The sequence below is a fragment of the Elephas maximus genome, chromosome 3, assembly GCF_024166365.1.
Source record: "Elephas maximus indicus isolate mEleMax1 chromosome 3, mEleMax1 primary haplotype, whole genome shotgun sequence".
In the NCBI taxonomy this organism is placed as follows: domain Eukaryota; kingdom Metazoa; phylum Chordata; class Mammalia; order Proboscidea; family Elephantidae; genus Elephas; species Elephas maximus.
This window is the reverse complement of record NC_064821.1, coordinates 192327019-192349976: the sequence shown is the minus strand read 5'-3', so window position 1 is coordinate 192349976 and position 22958 is coordinate 192327019. Positions and strand designations below refer to the sequence as shown.

The 22958-nt window shown below is 43.6% G+C and overlaps 1 protein-coding gene across 1 annotated transcript in view; it reads right to left on the bottom strand.

Annotated features, from left to right (window-relative positions):
- The window catches only part of TDRD10 (tudor domain containing 10), a 78699-nt gene that overhangs the window by 36944 nt on the left and 18797 nt on the right, over positions 1–22958 (bottom strand). The window contains exons 4-5 of the mRNA XM_049880641.1: positions 5415–5485; positions 4306–4462 (exon numbers count right to left, since the gene is read on the bottom strand). Coding sequence (XP_049736598.1) covers positions 4306–4462; positions 5415–5485 — 228 coding nt within the window. The remainder of the gene's footprint in view (positions 1–4305; positions 4463–5414; positions 5486–22958) is intronic.

Genomic DNA, 22958 nt, shown 5'->3' with positions numbered 1-22958 from the left:
CAGCTGCAAAAGACCTCTTGAAAGTGTTGAAAAGCAAAGGTGTCACCTTGAGGACTAGGGTGTGCCTGAACCAAGCCATGGTGTTTTCAATTGCCTCATATGCGTGCAAAAGCTGGACAGTGAATAAGAAAGGCTGAAGAAGAACTGACGCCTTTGAATTGCGGTGTTGGCGAAGAATATTGAATAAACCATGGACTGCCAAAAGAACGAACAAATCTGTCTTGGAAGAAGTACAAACAGAATGCTCCTTAGAAGCAAGGATGGCGAGACTGCATCTTACATACTTTGAACACGTTATCAGGAGGGATCAGTCCCTGGAGAAGGACATCATGCTTGGCAAAGTACAGGGTCAGCAGAAAAGAAGAAGACCCTCAATGAGGTGGACAGACACAGTGGCTGCAACAATGAGCTCAAGCACAACAATGATTGTAAGGATGGCACCGGACCGGGCAGTGTTTCGTTCTGTTGTGCACAGGGTTGCCATGAGTCGGAACTGATTCGACGGCACCTAACAACAACAACATATATGTATACATATGTGTGCATATATATATACATACACACATAAGCATATACATACATTTCACTGGTTTTGTTCCTCTAGAGAACCCAGCCTAAGACACCCATCCTTTCTCAGAGAGCTCCAGTGCTACTTGAATGACAAGTAGTTTCTGCATATGTATGAGCCTCTTTCCAGGTTCTCTATTACATTTTATTGGTCAGACTGTTTATCCCTAAGCTAATACTACAGTATCTTCTAGTAGGACAAGTCCTCCCACCTTCCTTTTCAGGAAGAAGTATCTTAAATAGTCTTAGGCTTTTGGTTTTCATATAAATTTTAAAATCAGCCTGCTTGTGAAAACCTGGGGAATTTTTATTGGAATTTTACTGAATCAATAGAACAATGTAGGGAGCAATGACTCTAAACAATACGGTGTCTTCTTGTCTATAAATACGACACTCTTCCTGTTTATTTTAGGTCTTTCTTAACGACTTTCAATAAAGTTGGGTAATTTTCCCCAGACAGGCCACACTCACCTTTTTCTTGTATTTTATTTTGCTGTGTAGGATAGTTTGTCTCCTTTGTGGTTACCTTATTATTCACCCCACACTGACCTTTTGTTGATATACAGCCAAAAGAATTGAAAGCAAGGACTCACATACGTGTACATCAATTCCAATAGCTAAAAGCTGGAACCCACCCAAGTATCCATCAGCAGACAAATGGGTAAGCAAAATATGGTATATCCATACAATGGAGTATTATGCAGCTATAAGAAGACACGAAGAACTGATACATGCTACAACATGAATGAACCTTCAAACATACTAAGGGAAATAAGTCAGACACAAAAGGACAAATATTGTACGATCCCACTTACATGAAATATCTAGAACAGGCAAGTTCATAGAGACAGAAAGAAGACTGGAGGTGAACGGGACTGAAGGAGGGGTGATGGGGAATTATTTCCCAATGGGTATAGAGTTTCTATGTGGGGTAATGCAAAATTTTGGCCACAGTGTGAGGTTTGCTTGGTTAGTACTTTATGTCTTCTAAGAAATCTGCCTAGCCCCAAGGAAACAAAGGTTTTCACCAACATTTTCTTGTAATAGAATTATAATTTTTGCTTTTACACTTTGATATGTGATTTATTTCTAATTAATTTTTGCACATGGTTTGAAGTAGGAGCCCTGGTGGCACAGTGGTTAAATGTTCGGTCAGCAGTTCAAACCCGACAGCCGCTGTGTGGGGGAGGAAGATGGGGCAATCTGCTTCGGAAGAGACTACAGTCTTAGAAACCCTACGGGGCAGTTCTATTCTGTTCTATAGGGTTGCTATGAGTCAGAGTCACCTTGATGGCAAAGGGTGTGGCTTGGCTTTCTTGGTTTAAAGAAGGAGCCAAGGTTCATCTATCTGTAAAGTTATCTAGTTGTTGTTGTACCACTTGTTGAAAAGACATACAGGGCTTTTTCCACCACTGAATTCTTTAGCCCCTCTGCTCAAAATCATCCTTATAAACTGTGGGACTATTGCTAGACTTTCTGATCTATTCTATTAGTCTCCTCCACGAGGTGGCCTGCTGCCTGTTTTTTTAAGTAAAGTTTTACTGGAGCATACCCACGCCCATTTATTTATGCATTGTCCGTGGCTGCTTTGTTGCTGTATTAGCTGAGTTGAGTAATTGTGATAGAGGGCGTATGGCTGCAAACACTAAATCATTTACTATGTGGCCCTTTACAAAAAAGTTTGCCGTCCCTGGTTTATTCTTAATTCTATTATTAATTATATTAACATGTTACTAATGTCCCTGAATCGTACACCTACGAACAGCTGAAAGGGCAAATTTTGTTACATATCCAAACCAAAAACCCACTGCCGTCGTCAATTCCAACTCATAGTCACCCTAGAGGACAGAATCGAACTGCCCCATAAGGTTTCTGAGGCTGTAATCTTTATGGAAACAGATTGTCAATCTTTCTCTCTGTGGAGCAGCTAGTAGGCTTGAACTGCCAACCCTCCAGTTATCAGCTGAGCGCTTTAACCACTGTACCACCAGGCCTCCGTTTTTTAATCACAAAAAGAAAAACATTTTTAAAAATCTTAGAAGGTAAATTATAGGTGGCCTAAATTTCTTCAGGGATTTTTTTCCCAAAGGAGGCTTCCTACGGCCACATTCTGAGTCTGTCAGATACCGTAAAAGGTCACACAGAACTTTTTAACACCTATTTTAAAACCATAATGAAAAACCTCAGTGAATTTTTAATACACCTGCACATTTTCTTCTTATTTTATTTGAGGAATGGATTTAGGTTTTCCTGGCCCAGTTATATTTTTAAACTGCTACAATATCAAATAAAACAAACATGGCTACATTCACCTAGTTTGTTTCATTTTGTAAAATTATATAAAACCAGTTTTATCTCAAAAAAGGGAAGAAACAAAAATAGTATAATCTGACAGCTTGCCCTTCCAAAGGCCTAAGGTTTTTTCATGAGGAAGGAAGAGAAACTGGAACTAGCAACGGGAGCCACCTCTGACGATCTCATTGTGGTAATTCCAACCCCTCTCTTGGCTCCCATCTGCAACTCTCCCAGCTTTGTGGCTGAGGCTGCTAATTGACCATCGATATGCATTTTCTCCTTTTTTTTTTTTTTACTGACCAACCAGTTGCCATTGAGTTGATTCCTACTCACGGCAGCCCCATGTGTGTCAGAGTAGGACAGTGCTCCACAGGGTTTTCAATGGCTCATTTTTTGAAAGTAAATCACTAAGGCTTTCTTCCCAGGTGCCTCTGGGTGGACTCTAACCTCCAATCTTTTGGTTAGCAGCCGAGCATGTTAACCATTTGCACTGTGCAGGACTCCTCTTTGCTGTCAGAGCCTCAATTTTAGTGACAGTGTGCCTTGCTTAAAAAATGACACTTTTCAGCCTCCTTTGCAAACACTTCAGCAAGGTCACGTGTTTCAGTTCCATCCAATGAAATGCAGACAGAATTGTTGGTGGGGCTTTTAACAATGTACTTTTTAAGAGAACACAGGCCCCTTCTGTCCTTTGTCTCTCCCCTTCTTCCTGCCTGGAATCCTGATAACATCACTAATTCCCCATACCAACCTTGGACTCCCTACCTCCTGACTTCTTCCACTGGAAAGAAAAACGAATAGCCAACTTGCTTAAGCCACCATTGTTCAGATTTCCTTGTATGTGCAGCCAAGTCAAGCCCTAACAATACCGGCTGTGGACACAGCCCTCCACCTCAGGAGAACGGGCCCACCTCTCCTAAGGGAGGCTCCTGGGTGTGGCTCTGGTACTTACAGCCCTTCCCTTCTCTGCCCATCAAGGCAGCTCCCCACCATCCACTACCCACCATTAACCTCCCCCTCTCCACAGCTCAGATTTGGCCATATTTGTCTTCTTGCCCGGAAGGATGAGATTTTACTCACCTTTGTCTTACACCTCACACTAGCAGAGAACAAGGCTATGCATACAATAGACACTCAACGTTTGCTAAATTAAACAAGTAAAAAATCTGAATTTTAATCTCCCAGGTGGGAAAAGCTCCCTCGGAATTGCCTAATGACCGTTTTCACCCTTGCCAAGAATACAGTCTTCCCTTTATTTAAAAATTCAGTTTTCTGCACCCGACCTTACTCCTGACTGTTGAGCAGTCCCTAATTCCATGCAAGCCCCTGCCTTCTCCATCCCGAGGCTGAGACTGAGGAGGATGACAGAACTGAAAGCAAAGGGCCAGGCTCTGAAGTATGAAAACAAAGCGACCCAGAGCCTGAAGAGGGCAGGCGACATACCGGCAGCTCCCAGCGACCGTCAGACAGGCCAGAGGTCCTTCTGGGAAGCTTTTTGTTTGAATTCACGTACAATTTTCGTTGGTGGAAGGGCATCCCATTCAGCTCCTGAACGGCAAGTGCCACTTTCTGCACAGAGCCCAGATCTACAAACGCAAAGCTGAAAAGGAGAGAGGCCGCCATGAGCATTCTCCGAAGAGCTGAGCTACAGGGAGGGCACCAGGCCTGAGCGGTAGGCAGGCTCCTCTCTCTCTTCTGCCGCCATGGGATGGGGGCCATTCCAAAGCACAAACAAGCCAAAATTATGCCACACTTGGGATGGGCTGGGCAGTGAGAGAGCCTGCCCAGGGACTCCAGGAATCAGAAGGAATGAGTGGGCGCTATCACTACAGACCATGTGTCTACAGCTTTGGGTTTCTTTAACACTCTTGAAGGTAGCTGCTCCTAACTTACTGCAGCCCCATGTGCAATGGGATCCTTGTGATCCATCGAGTTTTCACTGGCTGATTTTTTGGAAGTAGATCCCCAGGCCTTTTTTCCTAGTCTGTCTTAGTCTGATAGCTCCGCTGAAACCTTTCAGTATCATAAGCAGCATGCAAGCCTCCACTGACAGATGGGTGGTGGCTTCAACAGCCGGGAATTGAACCCAGGTCTCCTGCATGGAAAGCGAGAATTCTACCACTGAACTCCCAAAGCCCCTCTCTTTAACACTACTCCCCGCAAAAGTTCAAAGCACTTTTACTGCCTTGAAAATAAGAAAGAGAAAATATAAGTAGGTGTGGTAACTAAGTAAGTCCATTTTCAGGGGCAACTAAAGGCTGAGGGAGGTGTGGTAACTCACCCAAAGTCAGAAAACAGAGCAGGACGGTAACCAAAAATAAACCCCAGTCTCAGTACTTCTAAACCAGGATTGTATTGACCAGACAGTGTTAGCTGCCTAGTCAGAGGGTTAAATATGGAAAGGGGGTTTCCCAAGCATCACTTTGCCAAATCGGTAGGTGTGGACTTGGGAGGCGTTGGGCTGGTCCACACCATCAGTGAGTACATCAGCAAAACCCACCAAGAGGAAAGGAGTTGCTTCCCAAAGAAAACAAAGGAAGAACAGTCATTACCATTTGTAGCCATTCTGGATTTTGTGGACATGGAGAGGGCTGAAGTCCTTTAGAAGATTCAGAATTTCCTCCTACAGGGACAAAGTGTAAATGAGAGATAAGCTGAGAGACATAATTTACAACCAGTTCTCAACGTTTTAAGTCCCCAGACAGCTGATCTGTACTAAATTTAACATATAATTAATGAGAATCTATTACCTGCCATGTGTGCCAGGTTTTGTGCTGGATGCTGGAAATATAAAGACATGCAGGAAAGATACAACCCCTGCCTTCAATAAAGCTCAGCTGTCGAGTGGGGATACAGACAAGACAATCAGGTAAACAGGCCAGTTCTTCACAGCGAGAAATACTGCAATGAGGAAGTACAGACAACTCTAGAGTATGGTTATCTAATCCAGATTTGAAGGGAAGGGAGGTGGTCAGGGTGGGCTTCCAGGAAGAGGTGACTTTTAATCTACTAGCTATCTGGGCTACCTCTTGTCACCTTTTCATCACTGCTTGGGCGCAGCCGCAGGCTTGCTTTAACCAAACCTACTCTGGACGAGCGTCTAGGTGGCACACACAATTAAGTGAAAGGTTTGTGGTTCAAACTCACCTAGATGAGCCTTGGAAGAAAGGCTTGGCGATCCTCTTTCTGAAAGGTCACAGACCTGAAAACGCTGTGGAGTGCAGTTCTACTCTGCAACACCTGTGAGTGGGAACCCGCTCAACGGCAACTGGTTTGCCTGCCCATGCTGACTCAGTCTTATGACTGTCTCTTGTCAGCCTCCTATCCACTGATCACGTCTGCCAGGCGTTCTTTGCAAGTCTCCCCTCCCCACAGTTTCTCAGTAGTAGCCTAGCTTCCACCGTCCAGGGATATGGTCACCTTCCCCCTCTCTGGACATTTTTTCCATACCCATTCTCAATTCCTGCTCCTCCCCTTCCCCTAGGCTGGCTCCCTCACCATGGACCTGTCCCGCTCCTTCCTGACCCTGCTCTGCTGGCGTGGGCTCCTGTCTCCACACATGTGCGTCCTCCCCTGCTTTGAGATAACTTCTACAGAAGCCTGATGCCCTTTTGAGCTCCGCCCTATTTTTCTCTTTTCTGTCAAACCTGTAGAAAGAGCCATCTGGCCAAATGCCTCCACTTCCCCTCCGCCCACTGCCGTCTGGCTGCCTGCCTTTGGCTTCTGTTCCTGTCCCCACTGAAAATGCTTCCTGAAGGTCACAGATACACTCCGAGCTGCCACTGGGATAGATACCTTTTCCTCAGGCCTCTGCTCTTTCAACTGCTACCTGCATCTCTCTGTGCTTTCTCCTGCCTTCGCGTCCCCACAAACACATGAGGTTGTAAAATTTCACAACCATGATGAAAACAAATTCTTCCTTAGAAAAGTCTACTTTGGAAAAATGTGTATTTATACCATCTTCGTTTAAAGGCAGTTTCTACTAATTTAAAGTCACTTTTGTTGGCCTAGGAAAGTAAAAATGCATTATGTATATAACTCATTTTTCTCAGTCTTCATGTTTATATTACATTTAAATTCAAATTTTCTAATTTGCTTTACTTTTGAATATTTAATGTTTATTACACATGAATCTACAAGATGCTGAGCAACAAGCAATTTGTGAGAACAAGTAACACGTGCTTAGCATTTTCAGTCTATGAAGCACTTTCACATAAGTTATTCTATTTGATCTTTATAACCACCCTGTGAAGTACACATTATTTTTGTTCCCAACGTACAGAGGCATAAAATAAGGATCAGAGAGGTTAAGTGACTTCTCTAAGATTACAGACAACTTAAAGGGTGAGGATTTGAACCCAGGACTTCTAATTCCTTCAAATCCTACTTTTTTTTTTCATTATATCATGTAACATCATAGTTTTCTACTCAAAATTTACCATTATTATAGCAAAATAGGAAAATAATATTTTTGTATCTTCTACAGTGGGGTGGGTGGAGTCTCTGGGTGGTACAAATGGTTAACGTGCTCAACTGTAACTGAAAGGTTGGAGGGTTCTGTCTGCTTCAAGGTACCTCAGAAGAAATGCCTGGTAATCCACTTCTTAAAAATCAGCCATTGAAAACCCTATGGAGCATAGTTCTACTCTAAGACTCACGCGGTCACCACGAGTTGGAGTCAACTTGATGGCAGCTGGTATAGCAGGGGTCAGTAAATTACAGCTTTGGTCAAATCCAGCCCCCTACCTTTTTCATAAAGTTTTTTGAACACAGCCGTGCACATCTGTTCACATACTGCTTATGGCAGCTTTCACGCTACAATGGCAGAATGGTTGCAACAGAGACCACAAGGCCCACGAAGCCCAAAATAGTCACTATCTGACCCTTTACTGAAAGAGTGTACAGACTCTTGATCTACAGCAATGGGTCTCAATTTCCCAACTCTGGTTGCAAGTGAGATTCAGCTGGAGAGTTGCTGGTTTTTTTTGTTGTTGTTTTTTAACTATCAATGCAATGCCCTGTCTACAGTGCAGCGAATTACTTATATGGCCCTTCTAGCCATAGTACATAGGTACATAGAACCCTAACACAGTGTGGTGGTTGGTGTCGTGTGTTGGCTTGGCTAGGCGATGATTCCAGTATTGTGTGGCTGTCCTCCACTTTGTGATCTGATGTAATTATCCTAATTATCCTCCATTTTATGTGTTGTAAATCCTAACCTCTGTATGTTAATGAGGCAGGATTAGTGTAGGGTATGTCTCGAGTCACAGCCTTGCAGGAGAGCTGTGACTCAAGTTCCACCCTTACTCAAGTTATGGCCTTCCTGGGGTGTGGCCTACGTCCAATGTATATATGTGGGTGCTCTGACAGGGCTTTCTCTCTCTGCATCTGGATCCTGTGCCCAGCTGGTCATTGTCTGACCTCCAGTTCTTGGGCTTTGAGCCAGTGGCCTGCCATCTGACCTGCCGATTCCAGGATTCAGCAGCTTCTGCAGCCCCGTGGGCTGACAGCCTATCATCTGACCTGATTCAACAGCTTCCGCAGCCTTGTGAGCTGGCAGCTTGTCGTCAGGCCTGCCGATTTGGGTTCATTGGCCCCTGTGGCCCCATCAGTCAGAAGAAGCCTATGCTTGACCCATGGATTTGGGACTTGCCAGCTTCCACAATCACGTGAGCCACTTCCTTGATACTGTTTGAGAGTTCTGTGAGACGTTGCAGCGAATTACCGAACCCAAAGACGGGAGAAGGAGTACTGAGAGGAGGGGGAACAGTTGATGTTAGAGATGACAGAGTGGAACAGCAGTTTGAGAAATTTGGACGTATTAAACCTCCGTCTCATAGGAACCAACTTTGTGCTGATCCCTATAAAATAAATTATTCATTTACTGACCTACCCCAGATGAATAAAATCAGGATCTCTGGGGATGAGACTAAAGCATCAATATTGTTTTAAAGCTCCCCAGATGATTTTAACGGGCGGCTAAGGTCAAAAATTTCTGGTACATAGTATCAAGCTGATTCAGAAAACACTAGTTTTCAGAAAATGTACTTGAGGATGACAGGAGGGAAGGACACCCTCCACCCACCTCACCCCCCCAATACAAAATCATTGCCAACATCTTTTCGCCATGGAACCTACTCCAACCAATCTTATCCATGAGGTCATCCCATCAGCAGATGGCATTACTCTTGAGAGTTATCATTAGGAATTCCTAAAATCTGAAGGCATGTCCTAATTGCAACACTCTTCTGCCTCTTAATAGGTTAATTTGTTTATTTAAGACATTTTTGACCCATTACAGCTTTGACAAGAGGCTCGGTACATTAAGTTGAAATTGCTCATGCCCCACAGGGAATCTTTTACATCTTTTGAAAAATGAAAATAACTTACTAGGATTTTTTAAATTACAAAAGCATTAACTTTTTATTGTAAAAACATGTATTTTTAAAAAGTGCAGGTAAGCAAAAGAGAAGTACCGCTCATAATCTTACCGCCAAAACGTGAGCACTACACATCTACCATAAAGATCATGGGATCGTGCCATACCTTCTGCTCCAAAGCCTACGTCACTTAACAATATGTCCCTTTTGAGCAATCATCACCAACATCGTTTAAGGGTTCCAGAGCCTGCTATTCGTTATGGCAAGAACATTTATGAAGTGCTGACTTTGTGCCAGACAGGTAGGAGGCTACTGAGGTCACCTACATGCCAAACAATTTCACACCCACACAACTGGCATCACTTCAGCAGTCGGACAACACCAAGTACTGGTGAGGCTACGGGAACTTTTACGTTGCTGCCTCTTTGAGAGCAATCTGGCAACTACTGATCACGCTGAAGATGTGTGTGCTGGGGGGCCTTGTGACCCCACACCTGGGTATAAGCCCTAGAGACATTCTCACGCACATACACATGTACAAGTTGGTTCACTGAAGCTGTCTGGAGTGGCAAAAACTTGGAAAATACTCATTTGAAGCAAGTGAAATTGATGTTTTTGCAGATTAAAAAAATAGTAAAATACCAGTAATTTCATATGGTTCAAACAAGGCATCTTATGTCTACTGGCAGGCAAACATACTGGGGTAGATTCAAATAAAGGAATATTATATAACAGCCAAAATTCATCACTAGAGCTACACGGGCCACCCTGGGACATATTTTTTAAACATGTGAAATGATAAAAGCAAACCATAGAAAAATATACTCAGAGAACTCTGAGAAAGGGACCAACAGCTACCCCCCATCACCTCAGCTCCCTACTTCCCAAGGCACTCCCTCCAGGAAAAAAACAAAACAGTTGCCAACTAGTCAATTCTGAGTCATGGTGACCCCATGTGTGTCGGATAGAACGGTACTCCACTGAGTTTTCAATGGCTGATTTTTCACAAGTGCCTCTGGGTAGCCACGAACCTCCAACCTTTTGGTTACCAGCTGAGTGTGTTAACTGTTTGCACCCCCCAAGGACTCCAGGGCACTCCTTAGACCTCATCATTACCACTGACACTACATCCCCCAAATGACAATTTCAAGCCCCGTACTCTCTGACCTCCTCCTCCCATTTTTTCCTGTTTGTGCCTCTAGTTCTTCAACTCCACTCTCTGGCACCATGGCCCTCCAGACCCTGACACTTTTTCACCGCCCTGCAAATACCTGACTCTACCCTTCTATTATCCATTCTGTCCCACCCCAGCCCGCCACGCCCTTGCTTTCCTTTCACCCAGCTCAGATGACATGGTTTATCACTGTAATCACTTCCTGTGACAGGTTCCTACTGCTTATTCCTCAACAATCCATTCTTCTCTCTCCCAGAGAATGCTGTCAGGAGGGATCAGTCCCTTGAGAAGGACATCATGCTTGGTAGAGGGTCAGAGAAAAAGAGGAAGACCCTCAACAAGATGGATGACACAGTGGCTGCAATGATGGGCTTAAGCGTAACAATGATTGTGATGATGGCGCAGGACCAGGCAGTGTTTTGTTCTGTTGTACACAGGGTCCCTATGAGTAGGAACCAACTCAATGGCACCTAACAGCGACTCACCCAGATCAAACTTCTGCATTCTACTTCCACACCTTCTCTCTACTTAGCTGATAAACCTGATTCTTATTTCACTGAGAAAAGAGAAGCAATCAAAAGGGAACCCTACCACCATTTCTGTCAACCTCCCTATGTCTGTGTGCAGCCCTCCACATAGAAAACCTGCCGGGCCCTATTTCCTCCCTCTTTCCTTTCAAGGTCTTTGCTGCTGAGTTACCTCCTCTCAGCTGGAGATGCATACAAACATGCTCTAATACCTGCTGTCTAAATATTTATATGGAGCCCTGGAGGCACAGTAGTTAAGAGCTTGGCTGCTAACCAAAAGCCTGGCAGTTCAAATCCACCAGCTGGTCCTTGGAAACTCCATGGTGCAGTTCTACTCTGTCCTGTAGGGTCGCTATAAGTTAGAATCGCAGGTTTGGTTTTTGGTAAATACATACACAAGTTCCCTCTACCCCCACACCCCTCCTGCTACCACCTATTTTTCTACTCTCTTTTATTACCTTGGGAGCCCTAGTGACGCAACGGTTAACAGCTAGGCTGCTAACCAAAAGGTCAGCAGTTGAATCTACCAGCCACTCTCTGGAAACCCTATGTGGCAGTTCTACTCTGTCCTAGAGGGTCACTATGAGTCAGAATTGACTCAACAGCAACGGGTTTGATTTTGATTTATTACCTTGAAAAAGGTGTCTATACTCGCTGTCTTCACTTCCTCCCATTCATTCACTCATTCCACAAAACTAAAAAAACTAAACCCAGTGCTGTCGAGTCAATTCCGACTCATAGCAATACTCATTCCACAAGTATTTATTAATTTCCTACTCTGTGCTAGAAAATGCTTCAAGTACAGTGAACCTCCTCTTGTGGGGCTTATCTTCTTCGTGGAAGGCAATCAGTGAGATGAACAGGTAATGTGCACGGTAAGTCTGACAGTGATAAGTATTAAGGAGAAATATAAAGCAGGAAAGGGAACAGGAAGAGTGCGGGCTGCAATCTAGGGAGGGTGGCCAGGGCGGGCCCTCTGAGGAGGTGACATCTGAGAGAAGGCGGCCAACACCTGGGAGAAGAGCATGTTAAGCAGAGGGAACAGAAGGTGCAAAGGCCCGAAGGTTCCCAGTCTTGCAAGGAGGCCAGTGAGGCTGAAGTGGACTGAGTGAGGGAAAGGGCACAGGCGATGTGCGCACAAGGTCACATGGGGCTTCACTGGGGAATTCAGCCCTTCCGAAGTAAGCTGGGAGCCATTGGAAGATTTTGAGTAGAGAGGGGCTAAGATCTGTTCAACATTTTATAGAATCACTCTGGCTGCCCTGCTAAGATTAGACTGAAGGACACCAAGGCAGAAGGAGGGAAATAAGCTAAGAGGCCTTTGCAAGAGTCCAGGTGAGAGGTGAGGTAGTTAGACCAGGGTGAGCAGTGGGGTGATAGGAAGTGCTCATATTCTGGGTGTCTTAGTCATCTAGTGCTGCTGTAACAGAAACACCACAACTTCATGGCTTTAACAAATAGAAATTTATTCTCTCACAGTCTAGGGGGCTAAAAGTTCAAATTCAGGGTGCCAGCTCCAGAGGAAGGCTTTCTGTGTGCCGGCTGTGGGGGAAGGTCCCTGTCATCAATCTTTCCCAGTCAAGGAGCTTCTCAGCGCAGGGACCCCTAGTCCAAAGGATGAGCTATTCTCCTTGCTCTTGTTTCTTGGTGGTATGAGGGCCCCGTCTGCCTGCTTGCTTCTCTCTTTTACGTCTCAAAAGATATTGACTTAAGATATAACCTAATCTTATAGATTGAATCCTGCCTCATTAACATAACTGCCTCCAATCCTGCCTCATTAACTTCATAGACGTAGGATTTACAACACATAGGAAAATCACATCAGATGACAAAGTGGTGGACAGTCACACAGTAGTGGGAATCGTGGCCTAGCCAAGTTGACAGACATTTTTGGGGGACACAATTCAATCCATGATACTGGGTATATTTAACTTTTTATTATGAACAATTCCAAACATACATAGAAGTAGAGAGTACAATGAACCCCTACAAACTCGTCACCAAGCTTCAACATCACCATTTTGCCACACTTGTTTCATCTATCTCTTCACCTTTTTTTGCTAGTCTTTTAAGGCCAATCCCAAGTATCATGTCATTTCACCCTTAAATACTTGAGTGTGCACCCCCAAAAAAAGGACGTTTTCTTATGCAGATACAATGCTATTATCAAACTAACAAAATTGACAATAATTTATTATCGACTAAGTCAAATTTCACCAATTGTCTCAAAGATATCTTTTTATGGTTGTTTTGTCCAAATCAGGATCGAAACAGGGTCAACTCATTACATTTGGTTGTCATTTCTCTTAAGTCTCTTCTAAATCTCATTAAATCTACATCAGACCCATTACTTTTATTTTTTCCACGACTTTGACTTGATAATGGAAACCAGGTCAAACCAGGTCAGATGTCCTGTAAAGAAGTGTTGCTTCTTTATGGTGGCATTTAACTTGATCTTCTATCCCCCATAGTTCCTTTACACTGCAAGTTAGCTCTACAGCTTGATTAGATATAATTTACTACTGTCATCAGTTTTGGCTAGATTACTTTCTAGATGATACAGTTTTCTTCACATTGCAGTGCTTTAGGGGGTTCATATCTGATTCTCACTTTATAGTGATGTTAAAATTAATCAGCAAGTTCAGATGGTAACAGCCTGATGTCTCCATTGGAAAACTGCCCATCAATATTTTACCTAATGACTTTACCATCCTCTGACAACCACTGTCTGAAACAGGTACTTTATTGGGGTTTGGAACATGATGATTTTCTAATTCTACTGTTTCTTCTGTATTTAAGAGCTAGAGTTCTGTAAAGGAGAATTTTCCCACACCCATTAGAGTTATTTTCCCTGAAGTAATGTTTGTGTTGGAAAGGCAGGATAAATATTTATTACCGCCCTTTAACTATCAAGTTTCATATTAATGAGTTATTGTTGTTCCACCTTCAATGGTGTCTAGTGAATTTTGTTTTGTTTTTCCCCTTTCTTCAGGTATTGTTATAAACTATCGCTTTTTTATCATCAGTGAGTTTTAATCAAATGTATTCAGTAATATACATTTTTAAAAATTTTACCATGCTTTAGTTAAAAATTTACAGTGCAAATTCATTTCTCATTGAAAAATCTCTACACAAATCATTTCGCGACATTGGATCCAATCCCCAGCATGTGTCAGCACTCTCGGCCTTTTCCTTTATGCCCTGGGTTTCCCCCCATCCATTCATTCATTGTTTCCTGTCCCTTCTTGCCTTCTCCCCTTTGCTTTTGGGCAGGTGTTGCCCATTTGGTCTCCTATACTTGATTGAACTAAGAAAACACATTCTTCACATGTGTTACTGTTTGTTTTATAGGCCTAATTAGTTGAAATGTGGACTTCAGGAGCAGCTACAGTTCTGAGTTAGCAGGGCGTCTGGGGGCCACAGTCTCAGGGATTCTCCCAGTCTCTGTCAGCCGTGTAAGTCTGGTACATTTTCTGTGAATCTGAATTTTGCTCTACATTTTTCTCCCACTCTGTCCAGGACCCTCTATTGCAATCCCCGTCAGGGCAATCTGTGTTGATGGCCAGGCACCATCTAGTTTTTCTGGGCTCAGGCCGGTGAAGGCTGTGGTTCATGTGGTCCGTTAGTCCTTTGGACTAATAGTTTCCTTGTGTCTTTTGTCTTCTTCATTCTCCTTTACTCTGAACATGCTGGGCCCAATACATATATCTTAGATGGCCACTGGCAAGCATTTAAGACCTCAGATGCTTCTCAACAAAGTTAGATGTAAAATATTCCATATTGCTTTTACCCTCAGCAAGCACCTCGGCTGGTCATGGTTCTTTGCCTAGGGGGGTGACCCTAAACCTTCATTCCTCAAGGGTCTGGGCCATTAGTATTCATGTCAGAATTGGGTTGCTGTACTTTTCCATTGACTTTAATCACAGGGCATGGCAGTACTAACAGATGTTCTAAGGAATCTCCTGTATTTCAGACATATACCTCTTTACCTCCATTATGTAAAATCAATCGGATTTCCTCTTGGTAATCAGGATCAACCACACCAACCAATAGACTAACTCCTTTTTTCCCTGCTGATCCAGAGGCATAAGGAGCCCAAAGTGACCAGGTGGCATTCTTAACTTCCAGTTCAATGAAATCAGTGATATGTCTCCAGGTGGAAGCATTCCTCCATTTGGAACTAAGACCGCTAGACCAGAAGATCACAGGGTTACAGGGAGAGGAAGGAAAAGTTTTGCAAATGGGTTACTAGGTATGATCGTTAAGGTTGTGTGTCAACTCGTCTGGGCCAAGATTCTTAGTAGTTTGGCAGTTATGATGCAGTTTGGCAGTCATATGATGATGTCATCACTTCCGTAAGGAAATCTGATACAATGTGATCACTCCCACGATGGCATCTGCTGTGAGGAGCCAATCAGTTGAAAGGGAGTTTCATTGGGGGTGCGGCTTGCATAAATACTAGTGGACTTTCTGGCAAGGCTTGTTGGCTTTTGCTTTCACTGGATCCTGCAGCGGACCTACGCCAGTTCTTGGAACCTGAGCTAGCTAGCAGCTTACCTCCCGTCTTGCCTGCCAATCTTGAGATTCGTTGGTTTCACAGCCTGTCTGCCAGAGCCCTGCTGCCTGACTTGCCGATCTTGGGTTCGCTAGCCCCTGTAGCTGCATGAATCAAAAGGAGCCTCCAGCACGATCCATATTCTACTCTCTACAACTGTGTGAGCCACTTCCTTAATGGAAGTCTCTCTATATATATATATTTATACTGGTTTTGTTTCTCTAGAGAACCTAGCCTAAGACACCAGGGGTAATAGTGAGTGGTGCCACTCCCATTTCCACCCCTTGACTCCTGGACCCATGAATTCCGGCTATGGAAGAAAGAGCACCACATACTGGATGCTGGTTTAGAGCATATACAGCTTCCTGGAGAACATTCCCCCAGTCTTGCAAGATACTGCGACCTAGCTGGCACCATAATTGTGTCTTTAGAAGGCCATTCCACTGTTCTATCAAGCTAGCCGCTTCAGGATGATGGGGAACCAGGGAATTACATGAGCATGGGCCCACTGTCACACCTCATTTGCTGTGAAGTGAGTTCCCTGATCCAAGACGATGCTATGTGAGATAGCATGACAGCGGATAAGGCATTCTGTAAGTCCATAGATGGTAGTTTTGGCAGAAGTACTGTCTGCAGGGAAGGCAAATCTGTATCCAGAGTAAGTGTCTATCTCAGTAAGAACAAAACGCTGCTCTATTCACAATGGCAACTGTCTGATGTAATCAACCTGCCACCAGGTTGCTGGCTGATTACCTGGAGGAATGGAGCCATATCAGGGATTCAGTGTTGGTATCTGCTGCTGGCAGACTGGGCACTCAGCATTAGTTGTAGCCAGGTCAGCTAAGGTGAGTGGAAGTCTATGTTGCTGAGGCCATAGATAATCCCCGTTCCTGCCACCACTGCCCCTTTGTTCACAAGCCCATTGGGCAATGACAGGAATGACTAGAGAAAGAGGATGACTGGTTTCTGCAGAGTACATCATCCTATCCACTTACTTGTTAAAATCCTCCTCTGCCGAGACTAAGTGGGCAGCTCCTGTCCAGAGGTGAGAGGAGAAAGCAGAGGGGGACAGCAGCTGGCTGAATGGACACGGGAAATACCGGGTGGAGAGGAGGAATGTGCTGTTACATTATAGGGGGAGCAACTAGGGTCATATAACCATGTGTGCATAAGTTTTTGTATGAGAAACTGATGTAAACTGTGAACTTGCACTTAAAGCACAATTTAAAAAAAAGAAAAAAAACTTCTCCAAAACAGACTATCTTGAAGTTTGCTCAGAGACAGTTTTGCCTACTACTTCATCCCCAAGGCAGTCTCCAAGGAGTCTGGGAATCATTTGTAAGGTGGATGGAACCAACGAATGAATGAAACCGAACGTTGCGTGGATTTTGACTCACAGCACCCCTACAGGACAGAGTAGAACTGCCTCATAGGGTTTCCAAGGCTGTAATATTTACGGAACAGACTGCCACAAGTTTCTCCCGAGGAGCAGGTGGTGGGTTCAAGACACAGACCTTTTGGTTAGAAGCCAAGTGCTTAACCACTATGCCAACAGGGCTCCTAGTCTTTCAGTTAACCGGAAACCAAACCAAACCCATTGCTGTCAAGTTGATTCTGACTCAGCAACACTACAGGACAGAGGAGAACTTCCCCACAGGGTTTCCAAGGAGCAGTTGGTGAATTCTAACTGCTCACCTGTGGTTAGCAGCTGAACACTTAACCACTGCGCCACCAGGGCTCCACTTAGAATGTAAGCAGGGACAACTTCATGGGTGTGCAAGCATATGAGGTACTCAAATATGTAATTAATAAATTATTGAAAAAAAAACCTGCCCTGCTAAGGTCACCTTTTGGTGAGCATTTACATGAGACACAAGTATGTTCACTTCTTTGGCCTATTCAGAGAGGTCTATCCACATACCTCCTCCCAGTACCTCCTTGTCTCCAATTTTCCAATCATAATCCTTCTGAGCCCCTGACCATCCAGCCAAACCATTGGCTACAGCCCATGAATCAGTACACAATTACACACATGACCATTTCTCCTTCTAAGCAAAATGAACAACCAGGAGCACTACTTGAAGTTCTGCCCACTGGGAGGAATTCCACTCACCACTGTCCTCAGGAGGTCCTAGAAAGAAGCTGTCATGCTACTGCTGCCAATTTTCAAGTGGTGCTTGCATATCATGCAGAAAAAAAAAAAAAAAAAAAAACATGCAGAGCCATCTGTAAACCAGTCGTGAGTATTCTCTTCCTCAGTCAACTGATCATAAGGAACTCTCCATGAGGCCATAGGTGCAGACTGGGAGATCAAAGGTAATGTGACAGGAGTGGAGACCATGGGCATTTGGGCCACTTCCTCATGCAACTTCCCGGTGTCTTCAGGTCCTGCTCAGGCCCGATCTGGTATATACCACTTCCATTTAGTGATGGAGTGCTGCTGTGCATATCCAATTTTAAGGATCTGTGGGTCAGACAACACTCAGTTCATGATGGGCAGCTCAGGCCATATGGTGACCTGGTGGCTCCTGGTTAAGCATTCAGTCTTCACTAATGTCCAGCAGCAAGCCAAAGGCTGTTACTCAAAAGGAGAGTAGTTATCTTCAGAGGATGGCAGGGCTTTGCTCCAAAATCCTAAGGGCCTGCACTGTGATTTACTAATCAGGACCTGCCAAAGACTCCAAACAGCATCTCTGTCTACCATGGACACTTCAAGCACTGTTGGATCAGCTGGATCATATAGCCCAATTGACAGAGGGGCAACCCAAACCTACTGCAAAGCCTTCTCTTGTTCTGGGCCCCACTCAAAACTAGTAGCTTTTCAAGTCACTTGAAAAATACTGCAGAGTAGCCCACCCAAATGAGGAATATGTTGCCTCCAAAATCCAAAGAGGCCTTTAGAGATTGTGCCTCCTTTTTAGTTGTGGGAGGGGCCAGATGCAATAACTCATCCTTCACTTTAGAAGGAATATCTCAACATGCCCCACACCACTAGACTCCCAGAAATTTCACTGAGGTGGAAAGGGACTGAATTCTTCGCCCAATTTATTTCCCACTCTCTAGCACACAAACATTTTACTACTAATTCCAGAGTCATCAACACTTCTTTCTCACCAGGTCCAATAGGCATAATGTCATCAATGTAATGGACCAGTGTGACATCTCGTGAAAGGGAAAGGTGATCGAGATTCCTACAAATTAAATTATGTCCTAGGGCTGAGGAGTTGATGTACCTCTGACGTAGGACAGTGAAGGCATCCTGCTAGCCTTGCCAGATGAAGGCAAACTGCTTCTGGTGGTCCTTCAAAACAGGTAAGGAGAATAAGGCATTAGCCAGATCAACAGCTGCAGACCAGGTACCTGGATATATATTAACTTGCTAAGGCAATGAAACCACATCGAGAACAGCAGCTGTAATTGGAGCTATCACCTGGTTAAGTTTTCGATAATCTACTGTCATTCTTCAACATCCATCAATGATCTACAGGATTGGGTTATATCTTGAGGCAACTTCTTTTGAGTTATAAAAGAGAGAAGTGAACAGAGAGAAGTGAACAGAGAGAAGAGAGATCTCATTACCACCTAGCAATAAGAGCCAAGAACAGAGCACATCCTTTGGACCCAGGATCCCTGGGCTGAGAAGCTCCTAGGTCAGGGGAAGATAGATGACAAGGACCTTCCCTCAGGGCCTAAAGAGAGACAAAGTCTTCCCCTGGAGCTGGCGCCCTGAATTTGGACTTCTGGCCTGTAGGGGCCTCCCAAGCTGAGAAAGGATAAATTTCTGTTTGTTAAAGACATCCACTCGTGGTTATTTCTGTTACAGCAGCACTAAATAGCTAAGATAGAATTTGGTACCTGGAGTTGGGTGCTGCACCAACAGATACCTATAATCCGAAAGCAGTTTTGGAATTGAGTAATGGGTAGAGGCTGGAAGAGTTTTAAAGTACCTAATAGTAAAAGCCTAGATTGCCTTGACGTGTCTGTCAGTTTGTCATACTGTGGTAGCTTGTGTGTTGCTGTGATACTGGAAGCTCTGCCACTGGTATTTCAAATACCAGCAGGGTCACCCTTGGTGGACAGGCTTCACCAGAGCTTCCAGACTAACACAGACTAAGAAGAAGGAACTGGCTGTCAAGTTCTGAAAAACTGGCCAGTGAAAATCTTATGAATAGCAACAGAACACTGTTTGGCATAGTGCCAGAAGATGAGCCCCTCAGGTTGGAAGGCACTTAAAATACGACTAAAGAAGACCTGCCTCCTCAAAGTACAGTCAACCTTAATGACATGGATGGAGTCAAGCTTTCAGGACCTTCATTTGCTGATGTGGCAAACATCCATTAATAATCCGAATGTGGAATATATGAAGTATGAATCTAGGAAAATTGGAAGTCATCAAAAATGAAATGGAACGCATAAAGATTGACAAGTGAGGCATTACTGAGCTGAAATAGACTGGTATTGGCCATTTTCAATCAGACAATCATATGGTCTACTAAACCCACTGCTGTCAAATCGATTCCGACTCATACTACGACAGCAATAATAAATTGAAGAGGAACGGCATCACATTCATTATCAAAAAGAACATTTCAAGATCCATCCTGAAGTACAATGCTGTCAGTGATAGAATAATATCTATACGCCTACATGGAAGACCAGTTAATACAACTATTATTCAAATTTATGCACCAACCACCAAGGCCAAAGATGAAGAAACTGAAGTTTTTACCAACTTCTGCAGTCTGAAATTGATCAAACACGTGATCAAGATGCACTGATAATTACTACTGACTAGAATGCAAAAGTTGGAAACAGAACGAAAGGATCAGTCATGGGAAAATACGGCCTTGTGTGACAGAGATCGCAAGACAGAATTCTGCAAGACCAACGACTTCTTCTTTGAAAATACCTTTTTTCAAGAACATAGACAGTGACTATACATGTGGACCTTGCCAGATGGAATGCACAGGAATCAAATCGACTACATCTGTGGAAAAAGACGATGGACAAGTTTGATATCATCAGTTATAACATGGCCAGGGGCCGACTGTGGAAAAGATCATCAACTGCTCACATGCAAGTTCAAGCTGAAACAAGAAAATTAGAACAAGTCCACTAGAGCCAAAGCATAACCTTGAGTACATCCACCTGAATTTAGAGATCATTTCAAGGATAGATTTAATGCATTGAACAATAATGACCAAAGGCCAGAGAAGATGTGCATCATACATAAAGAAAGCAGGAGGTCATTAAAAAGACAGGAAGGAAAGAAAAGACCAAAATGACATCAGAAGAGACTCGGAAACTTACTCTTGAACATAGAGTAGCTACAGAGAAAGGAAGAAATGATGAAGTAAAAGAGCTGAATAGAAGATTTCAAAGGGTGGCTCAAGAAGACAAAGTAAAGTATTTATAATGAAATGTGTAAAGACTTGAAGATAGAAAAACCAAAAGGGTAGAATATGCTCAGCATTTCTCAAGCTGAAAGAACTGAAGAAAAAATTCAAGCTTCAGGTTACAATGTTGAAGGATTCTACAGGGAAAATATTAAGCGACAGAGGAAGCATCAAAAAAAGATGGAAGGAATACACAGTCACTGTACCAAAAAGAAGTGATCAACATTCAACCATTTCAGGTGATAGCATATGATCAAGAATTAATGACACTGAAGGAAGAGGTCCAAGCTACACTGAAGGCACTGGCAAAAAACAAGGCTCCAGGAATTAGGGGAACACCAATTGAGATGTTTCAGCAAATGGATGCAGCACTGGAGGTGCTCACTTATCTATGCCAAGAAATCTGGAAGACAGCTACCTGGCCAACCAACTGGAAGAGACCCATATTCGTACTCATTCCAAAGAAAGGTGTTCCAACAGAATATGGGAACTATCAAACAGTATCATCAGTATCACATGCAAGTAAAATTTTGCCCAAGATCATTCAAAAGCAGTTGCAGCAGTACATGGACAGGCAACTGCAAGAAATTCAAACCGGATTCAGAACAGGATGTGTAACCAAGGATATCATCGCTGATGTCAGATAGCTGAAAGCAGAGAATACCAGAAAGACGTTTACCTGAGTTTTACTGGCTATGAAAAGGCATTTGACTGGATCATAAATTACAGATAACATTTCAAAGAGTGGGAATTCTAGAACACTTAATTGTGCTCATGAGGAACCTGTACTTAGACGAAGCGGCAGTCATTTGAACAGAACAAGGGGATACTGGTTTAAAATCAGGAAAGGTGTGTGTTAGCGTTGTAGCCTTTCACCATACTTATTCAATCTGTATGCTGAGCAAATAACCCGAGAAGCTGAACTATATGAGAAGAACGCAGCGTCAGGATTGAAGGAAGAAGGCTTATCAACAACCTGCGTTACGCAGATGACACAACTGTGCTTGCTTAAAATGAAAAGGACTTGAAGCACTTACTGATGTACATCCATGATCGCAGCCTTCAGTATGAATTACACCTCAACATAAAGAAAACAAAAATCCTCACAAGTGGACCAAAAAGCAACATCATGATAAATGGAGAAAAGTCTGAAGTTGCTGAGGATTTCATTTTACTTGGCTCCATAATCAATGCACATGGAAACAGCAGTCAAGAAATCAAATGACATATTGCATCGGGCAAATCTGCTGCAAAAGACCTCTTTAGAGTCTTAAAAAGCAAACATGTCACTTTAAGGACTAAGGTGTGCCTGACCCAAGCCATGGTGCTTTCAACTGCCTCAAATACACGCGAAAGATAGAAAATGAATAAGGAAGACTGAAGAAGAACTGATGTCTTTGAATAATGGTGTTGAAGAAGAATACCAAATATACCACGGACTGCCAGAAGAACGAATAAATCCGTATTGGAAGAAGTACAGCCAGAATGCTCCTTACAAGAAAGGATGGCAAGACTTCCAGACTTCCTCTCACATACTTTGGACATGTTATCAGAAGGGACCAGTCTCTGGAGAAGGACAGTGTGCTTGGAAAGAAGAGGGTCAGCGAAAAAGAGGATGATCCTCAATGAGATGGACTGACACAGTGGCTCCAACAGTGAGCTCAAACACAACAATGATTGTGAGGATGGCGCAGGATTGGGCAGTGTTTCGTTCTGTTGTACATAGGGCCGCTATGATTTGGAACTGACTTGACGGTACCTAACAACAGTAAGAGACTGCCTTCAAGAGACTGTTAGTGGAATTATAGATATAGAAGAGAATGCTGGTGAGGGCTGAGAAGGAAGTAAGGAGAGCTGTAACACCAGAGACAGTGTAGATGGCAAGAAGTGGCAGCAGGTAGTTGAATGGACACAGGGAATACAGGGTGGAGAGGAGGAGTGTGCTGTCTCCACAGGGGGAGAGCAGGTAGGAATATATAGCAAAGTGTATATAACTTTTTGTATGAGAGACTAGCTTGATTTGTACACTTCCGCTTAAAGCACAATTAAAAAAAAAAAACAGCA